Source organism: Ambystoma mexicanum, chromosome 13 (genome assembly GCF_040938575.1).
Source record: "Ambystoma mexicanum isolate Mex_15411 chromosome 13, UKY_AmexF1_1, whole genome shotgun sequence".
NCBI classification, from domain to species: Eukaryota; Metazoa; Chordata; class Amphibia; order Caudata; family Ambystomatidae; genus Ambystoma; species Ambystoma mexicanum.
In genome coordinates this window covers 138,192,410-138,213,420 of record NC_090938.1, presented here as the reverse complement: position 1 = coordinate 138,213,420, position 21,011 = coordinate 138,192,410, and the positions used below count along the sequence as shown (strand labels likewise).

At 47.9% G+C, this 21,011-nt stretch overlaps 1 protein-coding gene across 3 annotated transcripts in view; it reads left to right on the top strand.

Moving 5' to 3' along the window:
* Positions 1–21,011, top strand: part of ZNF76 (zinc finger protein 76) — a 284,758-nt gene that overhangs the window by 240,909 nt on the left and 22,838 nt on the right. For 2 of the 3 annotated variants that reach the window (XM_069633472.1, XM_069633473.1), the window contains exon 12: positions 14,678–14,842. The exons of the other annotated variant lie outside the window; for it this stretch is intronic. In XM_069633472.1, coding sequence (XP_069489573.1) covers positions 14,678–14,842 — 165 coding nt within the window. The remainder of the gene's footprint in view (positions 1–14,677; positions 14,843–21,011) is intronic. 3 annotated transcript variants of the gene reach the window in all.

Here is a 21,011-nt window from a genome sequence, read left to right as displayed (position 1 = left end):
AAGTAAACTGATCCTATCGCTGCGATCACCTGGAATGGCCTAAAATTTCGGGGAGAAAGTTTGGACGGCACTAGATGCTGAGGGAGAAAGCGCAATGACAGCCAAACCCAATCTCCCGGTTTGATTATCGGGGCTGGAGACGGGTGACGGTCTGCAAAATGTTTTGTTCTTTCCTGGGACTGTCGAAGCGCAGTGATAGCTGTGCGATGACCCTGCCGAATTTGGTCCATCAGGCAATCTACATCTGGGAATTTGGACTCATTCTTCAAGGTGGGAAAGGATGATGGGTTGAACCCATAGGAGCAATTGAATGGAGAAGTACAGATTGCCGAGTGAAAAGAGTTGTTATAAGCGAACTCGGCTAAAGGTAATAGATCCTTCCAATCATCCTGAGCCGCGGAGACATAGCTCCTGAGGTATCCTTCCAAGGTTTGGTTGAGCCTTTGTGTCTGGCCGCTGGATTGAGGGTGATAGCCTGAACTGAGAGCCCGTGAGATTCCAAGATAACGGCAGACAAGTTTCCAATACTGTGAAGTATATTGTGAACCTCTGTCCAAAATGATTGTCTCTGGTAAGCCATGTAAGGTAAATATGTGGTTGATGAAGATGCGATCCATCAAGGCAGCAGAAGGCACTCCGGCAAGTGGGATGAAATGTGCCATCTTAGTAAAAGTATCTATTGTTACCATTATGGCAGAGCATCCTCGTGATGGTGGTAGGTCCACTATGAAGTCTGTGGATATTATTTGCCACGGTCGTGTGGGCAGAGGCATCTTGACCAGAAGTCCTAGAGGGGCTTGCCGAGATGTTTTAGTTTAGAGACATGTGGGGCATGATCTAACATATTCTTTTATGTCCTTTCTCAATGATGGCCACCAAAAGAAACGAGAAACCAATTCTTGGGCGGAGGCAAAGCCCCTGTGTCCTTCTGATTTTGAACTGTGGCACATATTGAGAACTTCTTCCTGAAGTATTTGTGTCGAAATATACACCCTGTGTCCAAAGAAATGGCAACCGTCTTCCAAAGTTAACGCCAGTTGTGTAGACCGTGGTAGTTCTTTCTTTGCAGTTGGACAGGATTGTGATTTCAGACGTGAGAGAAAATCGGGCACCGTGTGCAGTCCCATAGCCATACAAGGAAAGATGGGTTCAGACCTAAAAGGGTTGTTCGGAAGCTGTTCCTTACGGGATAGCGCATCGGCCTTTAGATTTTCTTTTCCTGGGATGAATGTGAACGTGATTCGAAATGGAGAAAAGAAATGAGCCCATCTGGCTTGACGGCTGTTACATGTTTGGGCATATTGTAGGATCCTGAGGTTATGATGATCTGTCCGGACTTCTACCGGAAACCTGGCTCCCAGTAGTAGATGGCGCCATTTTTCGAAAGCACGTTTGATTGCCAATAACTCTTTCTCCAGTACTGTATAGTTTAGCTCCACCGGAGCAAGGGTTTTGGATAAGTACGCTACAGGTCGTTCAAGATATGAGTTGTCTATTTGAAGCAAGACAGCCCCTAGAGCATATTGTGAGGCGTCGGTTTCCACAATGAACCGACGGTTCTGATCAGGGGTTAACAACACTGGTGCTGAGGTAAAAAGCTCCTTAAGCCTTTTACAGGCTTTATCTGTGGTTTCTGTCCAAAGAAAAGGGACTCCTTTCTTCAGAAGATTCGTCAAAGGCTGTGTTAGTCTGGAGAATTCAGGTATAAATCGTCGGTAGAAGTTCGAAAACCCCACAAAACGTTGAATGTCTTTGCAAGAGGCAGGCGTTGGCCAGTCCTGAACAGCGGACACCTTCTCCGGGTCCATAGCTATTCCCTTTGCGGATAGAACATACCCCAAATAAGTGACCTGTGGCTGGTGGAAAGGGCACTTTTCCAGCTTGCAGTATAAATGATTCTGCTGGAGTCGCCGTAGAACCTCTTCAACATGTTTCTCATGTTCCTGGGCTGTGTTGGAATAGACTAAAATGTCATCTAAATAGACAACGACGTTATGAAGGAGGAGGTCGGCGAACAGATGATCCATAAATCGTTGGAAGATAGCAGGAGCGTTTGAAAGGCCAAAAGGCATCACTCTATATTGGAAGTGGCCAAAAGGGGTTCGAAATGCCGTTTTCCACTCGTTCCCCGATTTTATTCGGATTAGGTGGTAAGCTCCTTTCAAGTCTAATTTTGAATAGATGGTGGCCCCTTTAACGGCCTCCAAGATGTCAGGGATTAAGGGCATTGGATACTTATCGGGGACTGTGATCTTATTCAGTCCCCGAAAGTCTATGCAAGGACGGAGTTCAGCAGTGTTCTTCTTTGAAACAAAGAACAGGGAAGCAGCTGCTGGTGAGGTTGACTCTGTGATCAATCCATCCATTCATTAAATTGGTTCTAAGGTAGTCTCGTAAAACCTCTTTTTCGTTATTTGATAGGATGTGCATCCGACCAAAAGGTAAAGGTTGATTTGGAATCAGCTCAATTGTACAATCATCTCTTCTGTAAGGAGGTAATTGATTGTATTCAGTAGCGGCAAATACCTCTCGGTATTGTTGGTATGCTTCTGGGAGACCTGCAATCTGATTTAGAGTTGTAACCCCTGGTTACCCCTGGAGAGTGGACATTGAGTCTACCAGTACTTTCTGTTGATCCCCGATGCAATGTGTCAGACAATATTCTGACCCTAAGAAAAAAGATCCTGCTGTCCAGTTTATGAATGGATTGTGCTTCTTGAGCCAAGGTATACCCAAGATGATGGGATGATGAGCCGCTCGAATGATATCCAGGGTGAGACTCTCCCGATGAGATGCAATGGACATCAACAGAGGGCTGGTCTGGTCTTTGATAGGTCCTGACACTAATGGACTCCCATCAACGCTTTCCACTGGTATTGATTCTGCCTTTGAGGAGGGTGGGATACCATGCAAAGCGGCCCAGTGATCGTCAATAAATTCCCTGCAGCTCCGCTGTCGATAAGTGCTGGTATATCCTGTAAAATTCTATCTCCAAAGGAAAATGAAATCCTTAACACTACCATGTTGGTATCAGGATGACTGGTACACATTGAAGAATGAAAAGACTGCGAGGAACCCGGTTGAAGAGTGGGATCCCGGATCGTGGTTGCTCTTACGACCGGGCGCTGGCGTTTCCCGAGCGCCTAGGCGGTGTAATCGGGCAGTCTTGTACGGTATGTGTATTGGCGCCACAGTACATACACAAGCCTAAGGTTTTTCTGCGATTCCGTTCTTCTGGCGTTAAAGGCCCTCTTGAAGTTGACCCTAACTGCATAGGTTCTTCTGTAGCCTGAGTCCTGGGCGAGTGAGGAAAGTTGGATGCGAATCGAGGAGTCCGGCTTTTTCTCCTTTCTAACAGTCTCTCCTTCATACAGTAATCTAACTGTAGAACTAGAGCAATGAATTCTGTTAGATTGGTGGGCCGAGATACTCTGGACACTTCGTCCTTAAGCTCTTCTGATAACCCTCTCCTAAAGATCTTAACCTGTGCATTGTCAGACCAGGTGGTCTCACTTGCCATCTGCTTAAATTTAGTAATATAGGTCAGTATATCTAGATTTCCTTGTTTGAAATCAATGAGGTGTTCTTGGGAGGCCACCCGGATTTCTTGTCGGCCGAACATAGTGCAAATGCTGTTACAAAAGGCCGTATGAGACTCCAGGATGGGATTATTACTAGTAATCAAAGGGGTTGCCCAGGCTAAGGCTGGCCCTGTCATTTGTGAGACCATGTAACCCACACGGTCTCAATCGGTATGACAAAATGCCCCCTTGAACGTGAACTGTACGGCACAAGAGTCTAGGAATTCTTTGACCTTATGGGGGTTCCCATCAAACTGGCCGCCTGGTAAAGGGCCAGGAGGAACCTCTGAACAATGAGGTACGCGAGAGGCTACGGCCTGCTGGGCTACCTGCTGAGCTGCCTGTTGTTGGTGTTGTCGTAGGGTATTATTCTCCCACTTAAGTTGTTGCACCTCAGTAGTTAATGATTGTACCGCAGCTATTAGCTGCTGGATCTGCTGCTGTTGAGGATCCATCTTAGGGGATTCTCTGGAACCGACTCTAATCACTTGGAGCTAGTCAGCAATGGCTGACTACTTTTTTGGGCGTTGCTAACTGTCGGGGATTATACTTTGTTAGATATAAATGTCAATTGCTCCAGGTGAACAGAGAAGGAAATCAGAAAATCACCTACCTGGACTGGATTAACGAAGAGAAATGTCCTGTGGCCCGGTGAGTGCCTGGAATGGATCTCTGACTTTCCCTGCAGTAATTAGGAATTCCCCTGAAAACCCCTCCGGAGTCCTGCTCAAAGGCTTGATCCCCGGGAGGTTCCCAGGGAAACCCTCACGGGGGGAAAAAACCCTGAGGAGAGCTGCTAGAGAGCGTTGTCTCCCTGAGATGTTCCAGCGTGGGATGCAATTCCGCCTTCTGTGGTTGGAGGCTTCTTAGCAATTGAGACTAAGGTCTGGCTAGGAAGATGAGGTTAGATTAGGTTAGAGTAGGATATAATTTCCTGTCTATCAGTTTGCCAGTTCCCCTTTGTATCTTCTGTTCTATGTCTTACCCCCAGTTAGTAGGAAGAGAGGCGTCCTGGGAAATCGAAGTGAAGGAAGGGGGAGGTCACCTGGAGTTCCCAGAGATAATGAATAGATGGGCTAAGGAAAACAGTAGAATAAAAAACAGTGTAGAAAGAGAAATAGCTAAAGATCACAAAACAATAGTGGTAAAGCCACAAAATATAAAGCCTACCAGTTTGTAAACAAAGGAAGCCTCCCGGACACTGCTCACGGGGAAGTGGCTGTTAGCCTGGGGTGTTGAGGTAGGAAACCGCGCTAGAATGAAAACATGAAAAGGGGACAACCGATTACGGAATACCCTGGACTGCCGATGGAAGAAGGATTAATATAAAGCGCTATGGAATACCTCGTGGAGAGCGAGGATCTGAATACCGAACAAAAAAGGAACTGGGCTGGAACCACGCTCCTAAGGGGCGTGGTTTAGCTCGTCCGAGATCTGGTAACGTCTTTTCTCGTACTGCCGTAGCGGTGTAGCGCTTGTATACTCCTATGAGAGTAGCAACGCACTGGACTCTTGGAGGATTCTGTTGATAAGCTGCTTGGGAGGATGTGACATCGGTGAGCTGCAATGTGTTCTGGGATAGAGCATCTAGACTGTTGTGTGTGCTATGATCGCCAGATATGGCGGCCATGTTGGAATACCTCCCAGGATAAGGATCTGCCGTACAGAACATGACAGTCGCATTAAGTCCTGCACGGCGGCTTCCATCTCGTTTTTAGGTTCGAGCGGGTGGCGTCTCAAACTGTCAAGGAGTTCCCCCCCACCCCCTTCTCACCTGGGTTAGGTGTTTGCCGGTGTCTTCGATCGCTGTCTTTTTGCGAACGCTCCTGGTCTTGAACAGCGCTGCTCGAGTCTCGTCTGGTTCCAGGTTGCGTTTAGTTCTGGGATCGCGGAGTCCAGGAATCCGGGAGACTGGGAAAGGCTAGAAATGCTCGGAACCAGGAAGGGGGGAAAGGGACAGGAGCGGGTAATAGCACTGGGACAAAGGAAACAATACCGCGAGCTACGAACATACGTCTGGGCTACTCTGCAATAACATTGAGACGCGCTGAGCCGCGGAAGGCGTGGTCTATAAATAGATCACGTCGCGTTCAGCGCATTGAGCGAGCAAGGGCTTCAGCTCTGGACGGCCATGTTGGAAGTAGTACGGAATGTAAGCCACGTTGAGGCAAGGACCAGGAGGTCCAAAAGGGGCGTGATCTGAAGTTCATGACACAGGAGTACAAGTAGGTGGCAGATGTCAGAGGAGTGCTTGACAGCAGAGCAAGAGTTTAGTGTGGCAACATGGAGCAGGATGCCACTTTTGAAGGACTTAAATGGGGGGTGCAGGGGACAGAGGTCCACCTCCCCCGCAAGCGGCAAAAGAGTAACTGAGAGATAGAGGTAGGAGGAGGCAAGGATGACAAGGGTGCTAGTGAGAAGGGTGTAGGCAAGAGAGCCAGGATAGTGGAAGATGGCTAGGGAGCCAGTGTGGGAGGGGCTGCAGGAGGCAAGGGATCTCCAGATGCGGCAGCAGTGGGTGGCCAGGGCGGCAGGGTGGAAGAGGCTGACGAGGTTGTCTATGTAGTATGAGTAGGCAAGGGAGCCTGTACAGTTGAAAGCAACAAGGCGGGGGGAGTTGTGAGGGAGGTGGTGAGGTTGGTAGGTGGCAAGGTAGCCAAGGTGGGCATAGTTGGCAAGAAGCCTGGGCGGCCGTAGAGGCATATGAGATGGCATCAGAGCCCGTGAGGAGGGAATAGGAAAGTTGATATGTCGAGGAAGAAAAGTAAGGTTGGGTTGAGGATCTTGTATCAGGATGGTACCATTTCGATAGACATTTTTGATGGCCCTATAGGTGGAAGAGGAGGCAAGAAGGGCCTCATAGCAGGTGCCACCATTTGTGTGTAAGTAAGTAGAAAGCAGGATGGCCATATGGAGAGTCCATAGATCGGGAAAGGGAAAGACAGAGAGTATGTCGGTGAGTCTCTCTCTGGCGGAAGCACTGACATAGGTGTCGGCGATAGGAAGGCCTGCGGTTGGAGGCCAGTATGGCCATTTCTTCCTGCAAGACATAGGGCCTCATTACGACCCAGGCGGTAAGTTACCGCCTGGGTCGTACCCTTACCACCATGGTGTAAACTATGTTTACACCATGGTGGATGGCGGGTTTACCTCCCCATTCCAAGGTGAGTGGGGCGGTAAATCCCATTTCCCATTTTACCCTTCCCCATTCCCATTTTTGCCCCATAGGGCATAATGGGAGTGGGGAAGGCGCCAATTACGCCACCGTAAATTACGGTGGCGTAATTAGCACCATGGTCCCTTAGCGCCATGGATTTTAACGCCTGCAAAAAGCAGGCGTTAATATCACCATGGCGCTAACAGACCTTTTAATCAGGCGTTAAGGGTCGGCGCTGTTTACGGCGCCGTTAACCCCTTAACGCCTGATTCGTAATGAGGCCCATAGTGAGAGTTGAAGGAAAGGACATGGAGAAGCCATTGGAGAAGATGGGGAAGTAGAAAGTGCCATAGTGAGGGGCACAGAGTGTGGTACACTTAACCAGGCATAGCAGTTGAGGTACGTGGGGGGAGGTTGGCAAGGAGGGAGCAGGCGCACATGGAGACACAAACATGATAGGGAAGGAACAATGGGAAATAGTGAGGGAACAGATCACCGACCAGAAGAGAGCTGAGGGGGTAACCAGTCAGCACATTCCCATGAAAACAGTATGTGAACACAGCTCTAAATTCGATTTTAGAAACAACAAAACCAATGCAGGATGTGAACACAGCTAAATTCAATTTTATTTCTTTTTAAAAACATTTTTTAAAACAAGCATCAAACATGTAGGATGTGCACACAGCTAAATTCGATTTTAGAAAAAGCAACACAACCAATGCAGTATGTAAACACAGCTAAAAAAATGTTTTAAACAGCAGCAAAACCAATCCACGATGGAGATACAGTATATTTGGCTATCGCTGCAGGTGTTAAGATGGTTTTCTAAAATTGACCTTGAAGGGAAGATTTTATGAAGCAATCTGGTTATGGTGAATAGGGAGTCAGTATGGGTTTAGCGAAAACCCAATCTAGGTATTGTGTGCGAGCATTCGAAGCTTAATCTTAGGAGTTGGTGAGAATGGTCTGGGAACCCCGTGAGCCCACACAGAAACACGTGCAATAATTCAGCCTATAAAGTCAATATATAAAAATACAACTATTATTAGGCCTTACAAACACACTAAGAAATGAAACCAGCAGTTAGTATTCTCACACAAAATCAAACCGTTCAAACTCATTTCAAAAGTGACATAAGAATTTGTCCAAAGACAGGAGAGAACCCCTCTGTGTCCCAGGTCCAAGAGTAGCCAAAGGAGCAGGATACTTTACACTTGTTCGACATCCACAGACTAACATCTTTCTATTAGGTCTATGCTTAATTTAAGACATTGCTTTTTCTTACATGGACAAATGCCATCCTTTTAGTGCAAAGCCATCACAGGTATGTTTTTTGTTTGGTCTATACTCTATATCTACAATTTCTCCAGCATGGGGTCTGGCATGGTTTCCCATGCTCATGAATATTCCCCGTCAGGCTGGGAGTCCTTGATAAAAGAAAAAAAAAGGTTTCACTTAAAAACTGTATTTCTCCTCTAAACCAATCACTGTCATCTGGGTCATACTTCCCCCATCCAAAGCATTCCTCTCCCTAAGCCCCTCCTCGGGCAGCCATCTTCAGATTTTTAACGCATGCTTCAGTGTTGGGAGTCCTTGAGTTTTCTCTCCGAGCTGTTTGTATGCTTTTTCGTGGTTTTCGACGATAAAAGTTCTATTTTTGTTTCAAAGGAGTCATGTACTCTTTTCTCCGTCTGCCGACACCAGCGACCCATTCCCGTGAATTTTATCGCCCCTCATGGGCGAAGATCATGGAAGATTCTGCAAGTCCTTTGAGCTTACTTGGCACCCTCTGACCATGATGGAGGAGAAGAAGGAAGGAAGATCTCTCTTCGGGCCCTGCACCAAATGCTGGCTACGGAATGGGTAGTTGGAGGACAAGCACCTACAATGCTTCTACTGCCTGCACCCAGAACACAAGGAGGTAGAGTGCAACATTTGCCTCGGTTTTTCCAAGAAAACCACGAAGGACAGGCATAGTAGGTTGGCGGCATGGCTTAACGCCAAGGCCTCTGACCCGTGCTCTGAGCACAGTCATGCCTTACCCAGGACTGGATGGTCTGAGGAGCGGTCTTCTAGGTTCTTTGAGGGCACCTCATCCGTGGGGGTCCAAGATGCGGCCAAGAGCTGCAAGTCTGAGTCCACCGGGTTCGCAGCGGAAGCGGGTCACAAAGTGGAAAGAGCGCGATCAGCATCACCCTCCGCCTCCATTACCAGCCTATCATTAAGCTCCTCTTCAAAGAGGGAGTCATCTACCCGGGCAAACTATGTGAGAAATCCAAGAAGCGGCAGACGGAGGAGAAGAAGGCAGAGCAGGCTCAACTGGCACAGGCTAAGACCTTGTCGGCCACTCAGACGACTACTACTGCCACGACAGCTAAGGGCGCTGATCCTGCGAAGGTAGCCCCCACGGCTCAGAACGTGTCCCTACCCCCAAGGCACGACACCGCCGCAGTGACTTTGGAGAAGTCTGCAGGCATGCCAGAAGGGGTGAAACCGGGCCAGGCCCCGGTTCAAGACCATAGGGAGGGGAGAGGAAAGGGTGAAGGGGAAAGGGGGGCGGGCAGGAGGCCCTGAAACAAACCTCACAGGCTGTCACCCAAGCCACTGATTTCTCGTCCACGGACGATGAGGATCAGGAGTCCTTAAACAAGGTCCACAAGGACGTTGAGGAGGGAGACGACGGCGCAGGGCCTAGTTTTTCGTGTTCTGTTTGCTCAGCCGAGGGGCATTTCCTTGGATATTCTGTCGACTCTACACACCTTGGTGTCAGAGATCCAGATGAGGATGCCTCCGGTACCTGTGGTCCCCCAGGTAGGTCACCGATCAGCCTCCAGCGCGAAGAAGAGGAAGCGTCATCCGACGCCACCATTTCAGCCTCCTCCACCACATTGGGTCCCTACTTTCCCAGCAGACTCAGACACTGGGACGGATACAACCGCAACGACGGCGAAGACATCGTTGCAGTGGACATTGAATCAACACATTTGGAAGCTCCACATAGGGTGTCCCCTCCGGATGAGGTGCGATCGTTCCACTCCACGATCACCAGGGCCTGTGAGCTATTCCAGCTGGTGCTCGAGGAGACCAAGAAGGAGAGCTTCTTGTATCAGAGACCAAGAGGAAGACTATCTTGGTGGTTCCGCTTCTGGACGATATCTGGGAAAAGGGCCTGGCCCCCATGAAGAACCCTTGCACGGTTCCAGCCAAACTGATAGGTTGGAGAAGTAGTATAGGGTGCCGGACTCCGCAACCAAGAGCCTGAGGTCGCAGCCATCGCCGGATTCGGTGGTATCGCCGGCCGCGAGGAAACTGTCGACCAACCCATCCTAGTAGTCTTGAGTCCCTCCGGACAACTAGAGGGAAAACAATGGCGCCATGGGAAAGAAGGTGATTTAAACCACAGCGCCCACTATCAAGACGGCCAACGCACTAGCGATCCTAACCAGGTACGACTGGGAACTGTGGTACAAGCTGGGTCCGTTCCTGAAGTTTCTCCCCGACGATAAGATGGAGACAATGGCTGTCTTCCCGGAAGGGGGAGTGGCGTTTGATCAAGCCATTGCAGTGGCATTGGACGTCACCGACACAGGGTTCCGGCACATGGGGAACAGTGTCTGCCTTAGTCGCCAAGGTTGGAGAAAGCCATGAATTTCTGTCAGGTCCAAGCGAAGGTGCTGGACATGCCCTTCGACGGAGAGAATCTGTTTGGGAAAGTCGTCGACGAGTCCCTCCAGGCCATCAAGATGGGCACTGAGACGGCCCGCTCCCTGGGCACACTCCAGCAACAACACTCCTTTTGCTTCTCCAGGGGAATGTCGAGTAGGTCTTCGAAAGGGTTCTCCACGTCATGCCGACAGCCATCCAGATACTCAACTCAGGAAGGCCCACAGATGCCGTTCCCAGGCCTACGGTGGCGGAGGACAGCATCGCTGTTGCCTACAGGGCAGGATGCCGGCAGCGAAGCAAGCCTGAACCGGCTGGAACGTTGGGCCCCCCACCCTTGCACCCCAGTGGGAGGTTGACTAAGTTCATCAGCGAGTGTAAAAAGGTCACCACCGACAGATGGCTGCTGGATACTCTCACCCAAGGATACAACCTTGAGTTTCAACACAGGTGTCCGTGGATTACCTCCGGTTACCCGTCAGGAGCAGCACATCCTCGGCTCCTGGAAGAGGTACGGACCATGCTGCAAAAAGGGGTGATGGAACTAAGTCCTCAACTGCTCTGGAGCTCGGGAGTCTATTCCAGATACTTTCTGGCCAGAAAGAAGACTGGGCTGGAGGCCCATCCTAGACCTACGAAGTCTGAACAAATACCTAAAGTCCCAAAAGCGCAGGATGGTCATGCTGCAACACGTGCTCGGCCAACTGGAAGGAGGAAATTTCTTCACGTCTTTGGACCTGGAGGACCCCTACTTCCACGCCCCCATTCACAGGAAACATTGGAAGTTCCTACGTTTTGTGGTGCAGGGACAGCACTACCAGTTCAAGGCTTTACCTTTCAACTTGAAGGCGGCCCCCAGAGTGTTCACGAAATGCCTGGCGTCAGTAGCAGCCCATCTATGTCTACAGGGCATACACATATACCCGTACCTGGACGACTGGCTGATTCGTGCCTGCTCATGGGAGCTGGCCAACGGAAACACAGACAACCGTCCAGCTAATGACGGATCTGGGATTCTCCATCAACTATACAAAGGTGTGCTTAACACCATGGCAGAACGCGCTGTTCCTAGGCGCCAGACTCACTACAGTGTCTTTCCTGCCTTTGCCCTCTGAGGAGAGGGTAGCAGCCATTGAAGGAAAGGTGCATCGACTGTCGTCAGCAAAGACGGCCACGGTGCGGGCCATCAAGTCGTTGCTGGGCATGATGTTGTTTTGCATCTATCTCATCATGCACTTCCTGGACGCCCGTTGGATACAGGTGTCTGAAAGCTTCACGGACAAGATATCTCTCAAAGACCAGTTCTGTCGGGCGATAGGATGGTGGGGCGTCTGCTCCAACATTGCCCAAGGCACAGGATTGCAAACCCCCCTCACCCTCCATACCAGGAGACTGTCACCACGGACGTCGTCTCTGAAGGGCAAGGTGGTGGGGATCTTCAGACCACACCACCATGTTCAACATCAACAAGCAGAGGGGCACTCTATCCCCAGCTCTGTCTATAGAGCCGCAGGACTTGTGACACTGGACTGTCAGACAGGCGATGTTCCTCGTCCCTCTCCACCTTGCGGGAGTCAAGAACACCATCACAGATTCCCCCAGCAGGGAACTGCGCTCCTGCCACGAGTGGGAGCTTCGTCAGGATCAGGTGGACTGCCTAGTCGTCAAATGGGGAAAGCCACAGATAGATCTGTTTGCGACGGCGGCAAACTCAGAGTGCCAGAAGATTGCCAGCAGATTCTGCCAGCCAAGGAGCCTGTGGGATGCATTCTCCTTCCTGTGGGAAGGTCTGTTTCTGTATGTGTTTCTTCTGTTTCCGCTCCTGCTACGACTCATCAACACGCTCAGACACTGTCCATGCAAGATGATGCTCATCGCCCTGGCGTGGTCGAGGCAGACTTGGTATCCGGACCTTCTCAGCCTGTAGGCGTCACCTCCGGTCAAGCTACCAGTGGTTCCGGATCTTCTAACCAGAGAAGGAGGTGCAATCCTTCATCACGACCCAGGATCGCTGAACCTGAGGGTTTGGCTCCTGCAGCCTTAAGAGTTTGGAGGATATGAGTTACCTGCGGACTGCATGGAGGCCCTCGCCAAGGCCAGAGCATCGTCGACCTTGAAGTGCTACGGTCACAAGTGGAAGCGTTTCGCTCCGTGGTGCCGGTCTCAGCAGATTATCCCTCTCAGGATCACGTCCTTGCAGGTCCTTCCATACTTGATATCCTTGGCCAGGGCTGGACTGGCACACGCATCGATAAAGGTACATTTGGTGGCTATCTCCCGCTACATCAGGCCTCCAGGAAGATCGTCACTTTGGTCCCACCGACTAGTCAAGGAATTTCTCAAAGGACTGTTTCGATATGTCCCGCCGGTGAATGCTCCGGCTCGGCGTGGGAACTTGACATGGTTCTGACGAAGGTCAGGAGGGATGCGAGGGGTGGGGGGTCCCTTCGAGCATATGCATCAGGCCCCACTCAAGTTCCTCTCCTGGAAAATGGCTTTCCTTGCGGCCATCACCTCTGCCAGAAGCGTTGGTCAGATCTAAGCCCTAACCTCAAAGCAACCGCACCTGACTTTCGATGAATCGAGGGTGGTGCTGCCTATGCAGCCCTCCTTAATGCCGATGGTTCCGTCGGAATTCCACCTCAACGAGCCTTTGGTGTTACCTGTTTTTTTCCCCGAAACCTTTGTCGCCGGCGGAAAGGGCCTTGCACTCGCTGGACATTGCTCATGCCCTGAAGTTCTACGTGACCCGCACAAAGACTTTTCGTAAGACCTCACAACTTTTTGGGAACTTTGATCCTGTGAACCATGGGAAGGCCTTGTACAAGGCTTCCATTTCGAGGTGGCTCTCTGGCTCCCTCACACACTGTCGTCGGTTGGTGAACCGACCGCTGCCCGGCCGTCTGAAAGACCACTCCACCAGAACGATCGATGTGACAACCGCGTTCCTGTCTAGTGTGCCCCTGCTGGGCATCTGCAGGGCTGCTACGTGGAGGTCCATACACACCTTCACAAAGTTGTATTGTGTCGACAGGGATTCCAGGGAGAAACGCAACCTGTTCGCTTGATGTGAGCCTATTCCAGAGGTAGGATTTAATTGCTTCTGTTGGGCCTTGCCACCTACAGTGGTTGTGTAATGTTGTACTGCTATGTATTCATTATTCATGAGCATGTGCATCCATGCCAGAGCCCTGCTGGAGAAGACACAAGTTACTTGCCTGTAGCTATTGTTCTCCAGCATGTGTCTGGCATGGATTCACATGCGAACCCTCCCTCCGTCCCCCCTGCGGCTCTTCTTGGTCATACTGCCACTTAACGTGCTTACCAAATCTGAAGATGGCTGCCAGAGCAGGGGCTTAGGGAGAGGCCTGTCATTGGATGGGGGCAGTATGACCCAGAGGACAGTGATTGGCTTGGAGCAGGAATACAGTTTTTAAGTGAAAGTGAAACTGTTTTTATTTTACTGAGAATTCACTGTCTGAGAACGGGGAATATTCATGAGCATGTGAATCCCTGCCAGACCCATGCTGGAGAACAGTAGTTGGAGGTAAGCAACTTAAACCATGTTCCATGTAACCGCTGGGCATCCATTTTGTTTTTCTGCACTCGTACTGCATGTTTATTTGTTTGGAGTTACCTGTTTCTATTTGCCCTTGTTTTTCGTGCTGCCTGCCCCCCTCCCCCCTTTCTATCTCCCCCTGTGGGAAGACATTGGGCCTCATGAGTACTGCAGTGTGGAAAATAATGGTGGTAATGGGCAGTAATTCCGTTACCGCAGAGTTAGTACAGAGCCGTACTACAGGTTTGGCAGTAAGGTGTAGGATTTCCCTCCAGCAAAAGCTGGAGGGAAATCCACCACCTTACTGCAAAAAAAATCTGCAGAATAACCGCTGGCGGCAATTCCACAGAAAGCCCCATAGTCGTATGGACTGCAAAAAATAGACTAACAGTGCCTACCACTACTCGTAATCCTGCAGTAAATCCGCCGGACCAAGTGGCAGTACCAGTAAATCTGTTTGTTATTCAGGCGGATTTACCGCAAAACTCATAATGAGGGCTACTGTGTCCTGTCAATGACCAGTAATAATACACAAACTAGCAATTAAAGAAAATATTTATGAATCAAATTATTTGACAACTAGTGGCATTGCTGCATTAATTATCAGGGAGAGAGTTAGTTGTTTTTAACCTGTTACTGAACAACTGAGTATCGTAAAAAAAAATATTCCAATGTGCACCTTTAATTCTTCTGAATCTTTCTGTTGTGCTGTCACAGGTCAGCTTGTCGCATGAGGAGCTGCAAGCACTGGGTAATGCCATCACCATGGCTACACAAAGCGACAGTGATGGTATGACACTCCTGGAACAGGACGACTGCATAGACGAATCAAACATGCACACAGTCACCATGATCGGCACAGATGGAAGGGAATGCCAGACGGTAAATGGGAACTACTGCACTCTTTCTACCCGCTTTCCTCTCTTCTGAATATTCGCAGGCAGCCTACGTGCTAATCAAGCCCATACAACAACACATTCACACATGCACATGCTAGTTGCACAAACTATTAGACTACTATTTCTACACACCCCGGGTGTTCCCCTGATGATATTCATGGCCTGCCGGCTCTCCCTGTGTTCTCCGGCTCTCTGTGTTCTCATACCATCCTCATCTTACTTGTGTTTCTGCAATCTGTTTTGTCACCTTGTGATTTTTCACGCGCATGTCTTGCGAGATTGTGCTGCAACAGGTGACGCCCTCTTCAGAATGTTTTTATTATTATTATTTTTTAATTTCTTTCTTTCTGCATTGGCTTTTTTCATGGAATACCAGAGGTAAGAAAGAACCACAACACTGCAGACTTCTCAATGCAGAGAGGCGCAGAATTTCCGGCCAATGCGGCAGATAGATTTTATACAAATTATTTTGTAAGTGTGTACACCCTTGTGTTTACGGTTTCATCTCGCTGGACAAGATGTTCATTTTGCCCTTGTCTTGCAATCATCGGTTTCCCTATATAGATGAGCGCTGTGTTTTCAATCGTTGCAACTGCCCAGCTGGCTTACTATTTAGCCCTATGCTGAAAACTCACAGCAGCACTGGGTGGTCCACTGCATGGATCCTGGAGTTCAGAAGCCTTGTCTATGGCAAAAGACACTGGCAATGACACGTTGAAGCAGAGATCTTATTGGGCACCTAGTGCTTGCCAGGAGATGTGTGTTGTGGTTCTGAATGTGGGTGCTAACAGCCCATTTAGTGAAGAACACCAGCCTCCGTGATGAAGCTGCACACATTGCTTCCGAAAGGCTACATAACGCAGACTCTTGTTACTCCCCATAAAGCAGGGACACAAGACACCTAGCATGGAATGTAAATCCTCCAAATAGGGAGATGGTAAGAGTCCTCCGCACAGAAGCTCGGAAGCAGATAAGTGGGCAAGATCATCAGGATGAAAGACCCCCAATAACAAGGGGGCCTGAAATGACCCGAGATTGGTTCCAAAAGATGTCACTGAAGGGAGGAAAACCCCTCAGGCAAGATGGCACTGGACACAAACCAAAAATCTAAAAAAGTCACTGACGATGAAGCACATTTCGTGTCCAAAAGTCTGTCAGCACCAAAGCAAGCTCAAGGCTGATGGAGCTTCAGACCCGGAAAGGCGTTTTGACACACAGATGGTACTTGGCACAGAAGAGACGCTCATGGGGAGACATCATTTCAGAGCAGATGCCCAGATTTGGACACAACCAAGCAAGAAACGGATGCTAAAAGTCTTTCACTTCATTGAGGACAAGGCGGATGAATATGTGGAATAAACATGCATGTCCCCAATGCAACACAGATAAGGAGGAGTAGAACAGAAAAGAGATCTTTGCAACCAGCCTTACAAAAATGAAATACAATGATTTAATAGCGTACAAACACAGAAGAGGCAAGGGGTGCACCAAGAACATCTACTCCTTTTTAAGAGCCAATGTTTTTAAAAGCCACTAAATGCTTTCTATGATGATCTAAGAAGAGGAAGATCTGCTTGAGGATGAAGGGGGTATCTGGGATGCTTACCACTTGTTTCCCCCATAGGTTAAAGAGCCGCTGTGGTCTTCCTCGAAGAGTGACTATTGGGCAAAAGATCATGGTGTGATGCGGAGGGCAGTTATAACTCAACCTCCCAATACATGAGGTAGGAGATTATTTTGAAAATCTATATAATTCTTTTAACAGGAATTCTGTCTTAACAGGTGTCTATTTTTGGGGATTCTACGGCCACTTTTTGGGGCCCTTTAGCTTTTTGCTTTCTTTTCTCCTTTTTTTCTTTTTTTGGATCATTAACTTTTTTGAGGAAGCACAAGGCAGCACTCAAATGTGATTTAGACTACTCTCTGCGCCTAAAACAGCCATTACACATGCTGTGGGGGTAGACCTGAAGGTTTAGTGATAATTCTAGAAATTGGGCAGGATTGGTGGAGGGGGGGCACCTGAAGAAAGTGGTGCAACGACTCAATCTATACTGGTTTCAGTCTACAATACAAGAAGATGCTTTTGTTGCCTGTATAACTAGGCCCGTTGAGAAAGGAAAAACTTGCCCACCATACTATGTGGGGATTTAAATATAAGGTGTCTAGACAACGATGGTGTGGCTCTACGTCATGCAGGTAACTTGGCTCCTTATAGCGTTGGAAGAACCAGTACTGGGCTACTGGAAATGGAAGCCAAGGAACTTCATATGTTGAATGGACAGACAAGAGATATGCCAGCCAAGTACACCTGGCACAGTGGCCGATGCAAGAACTTTCTTGATTATTCTTTTGTATCCCCATCTTCCTGCAATAAATGACATCCCTAAATATTACTAGAATGGTGTACAGTGACCATTCACTCCTCACCTTTCGATAGAGGGGATCCATTGTTACATAGGATGTTGTGGACTTGATGAAAGAATGGAATGAGGGATACTGACAAAACACACACACTCTGGACTATGTGCCATTATTGGTGCAATTTGTGGTAAAGGGCAGGGGACATAGACACGATGAATTTTCACATAAACCCAGTGACAATGTCGAGCTTGTCCAGACCAGAAAAAAATGTATGTGAGGAATGAGAGCTGAGGAGGCACCCTTGAGGTTCGGAACCATGGTCATGGGAGTTTGACAAAATTGACATCTTGACCTTGATCATAAAATTAAGCACCTTGAGAGCCCCTTGGCCGGACGGTTTAACTAATAGCATACTTAAACATAACCATGAACAATGGGCAGAATTTGCCCACCAGATAGTCCAACAAATTATGAGGAAAAAGATGGTTCCCTTAGCCCGTAAAAAGGCTGTGATAGTGCCGATCTTCATGAAGGGCGATGGAAAGAACCTGAAAAACTATTGCCCTTCTTGACGTCTTAGGAAATGACGTCTTAGGAAATCTCTTTGCTGCCCTGATATTGAACCATCGATCGAAATGGGCAAATGAAGCGAGAGTCTTGGACCCCCGCCAAACAAGTTTTTTGTCAAGGGTGTGGGGACCTCCCTCAATCTTTTCCTTCTGAATCTCCTGAAAATGCGAGCTGAAAGAGGAAAAATGTTAATCTATGTAGCCTTTGTGGATCTAGCGCAGGAATTTGATGGTATTAGTTTGTGGACAGAATTGGAGGTGCTGCGGTGCCCGACTCACGTGTTGCAAGCCATAAATTAATTGTATTCTGGAACATCTTTGCAAGTCCGATTGTATATGAAGGTAGGCTTGTCCAAAGAAATAAAGACATACCCCTTAGCGCCATCCCTGTTCAATGTGTCAGACTTAGCAGAGCATCAGGCTCAAGTCCTAGTCTTCCCTCCAAAGATGAATAGAAGAACCCCAATACCTTGGGTCCTTTATGCTGATGACCTGATCTGGAAAAACAACACCTTTAGGTTTGCAAAGAAGACTTGCGCCTACAAAGTTACATTAGGAGTAATGCAAAAAAATTGAAAGTGATAATCCTAAATGCTGGTAGAGGGACACAACAGTTTTAATTTAAATGGAGAATTGGGGCACAGTGTTTAGAGAGAATCCAGACAATCGCGTATTTGTGTGCATGCGTGAAGCAGAGTATGATCGAGACTCCCTGGGGCCTGGGTATGAGAATAAAGGCCAAAAACTTGGCCGGCCAGGTATTACATAATAGATATGGCAGATTCTCATTTGACCTTCTACAACATGAAAGTAATCCTGATTGTGTCATACAGAGCAGAGTCTGGATTAAACCTGCCTTGGCAAATCCTGGAAACATTAGAGGGAATCTTCTGGAAGAATGTTTTGCAACATCCAAGGGGACTTCCTGTGGCATGGATTAGATTTGAACTAGGTTTGCAATCGCTCTATTCAGTGAGCGTTTGGAAGTCGATAACTCTAATCCAAAAAATCCCTCATCGCAAATTCATCTCTGCCTTTGGAAATTCTAGGATCAATACCAGATAAAGGCTTGGAGTGGCCTTTGGACTAATGGAAGGAGAAATGGTAAGTGCCTAACCAAACTGAATGTGACACCAAAATAATGAATTGCCAATCCAATGGGAGTCAAGTTAGATTGCACCGAGATGACCGGATATCGCCCAAGACAGGAGAAACTCAAATAGACTGAAGGATTACAGTGGAGGATGTAAAGCCTCAAGTTCCATACCCAAATATGTTAAAATTTCCACGCAGAATTTATGAGAATGGGCCTAAACCTCTACTTAACTAAAGGGGTGCTGGGAGAGTTGGGCAAGATTGTATGCAATACCCCGTGGGAGACTGCACCAGCCTTGACCTCTTGGCAATAGTTAACCCAACCTTTGGTATAAGCATGTAGTACAAAAGTTGGTAGAGTGACTGAGCAGCCATGCTTATCGCAAGAGGGGTCAATGTGAGCAGTAAGGTTGTTACACAGATTCACAGTGAAAAGTATCAAAAACACTTATACTCAAGGTTTCTTGATTAAACAATTATTAATGTATTTAACAGTTAGTTGAATGAGTCTTCTTTAGAAGGGAGCAAAATATATGTAGCACAAAAATATACTTCAAAATGCACACTCTGTTTCTTTAAATCAGTAAATAACCATTTGGGATGGCACACAGATTCTTCCTACACCGAGGTTACTTAAATAACTAGGACACTGTGGACATTAATATATCACTCGTACATTTAGAGCAATACTGAGTTTAGTGTCCAAAGAAAATGTAAAGCACAAAGTCAGAGGTAAGAAGAGTCTTTCAGGGAGCCAGGGCAGCCAATGTTAGTTGAGCAGAAGTCTAGGTGAGCTGAAGCACTTGTTGCAGGTAGGTAAAAAGTATTGCACAAGGTTTTTGAAGTTTTTGTATAAAATGAAATCACTCTAGGACCACAAGCTGGGAGGCTTGTGAGTGGCTGTTAGGGAGAATTCTCAGAAATGTGAACATTCCCTTCTACCTTAGAGACCCCCAGCCCTTTTTGCTGGACTTTAAGACTCTTCATTTCTAACCTGGAGAGAGTGAGACCTCCCCCGCAGCCCCCACTCTCATGTATTTTTCTGTGATTTGGACACTGTTTCTTTTGATTTTGGAGTCTGACAAACTCCATAGGCATCATCGCTGCATTGTAACACAAAGCACCTTCAGTGCAGTGACACAGGGAAGTCATAGATTTCCCAAAGATTTCCCAAAGTTTTAAATACCTTCTCTTGGTGAAACTACTGTTTCCAAGAGCAGTCAAGTGAAAATTGACTTACATTTGTAACTTTCTAGACGCAGCACACACTATCTTACAATAGGATAGGGTGCTGGAGGGGTTACTTAGTATCCCCTTTGTCTAGTTTCTCATGTAACATTTTTATGTTCGCCTTTCTACAATTAATGGCTGATGGCAGCAGTGGTTTACTTTTTCCTACCATTGTGTGTTTTTACAGCGGGCTGCAATTGTAGCTGCAGTAAGACACCCATGGGTGCCCATTTTGTCAAAATGGCCCGGTCTTCTTTTTTTGCCATTTCTTGTTGGAAAGGTTCTTGACCAGATTTGGTCCCTTTGTGTGTTTTGCCTTTGGCGGGATTCACAAGTGAAGCCCGCCTCTGGCTCCAGCGTGTTTAGCAGAGCAGGAAGGAGGGAGGTGCCCGAAACTCCCTTGGAATTCCACCAAAGACAAAACGAACAAAGGGACCAAACCTGGTTTGGCATGCAGAGTAAATCTCAAGAAAGCCTTTCCAACAAGAAATGGCGAAAAAAGATCACCGGGCCATTTTGATAAAATGGGCACCCATGGGTGCTTTACTGCAGTTGCAATTGCAGCCCGCAATGAAAACACACAATGGTAGTTGAAAGTAAACCACTGCCTCCAGCTGTTAATTGTAGAAAGGGTAACATAAAAATGTTACATGAGAAACTAGACAAAGGGGATACTAGGTAACCCCTCCAGGACCCTATTGTAAGATAGGGTGTGCTGGGTCTAGAAAGCTACAAAATGTATGTAAAGTCAATTTCACTTCACTGCTCTTGGAAACAGTAATTAGTTTCACCTAGAGCAGGTATTTAAATCTTTGGGAAATAAAAGACTTCCCTGTGCCACTGCACTGAAGGTGCCGTTTGTCACAATGTAAAAGATGATGCATATGGAGTTTGTCA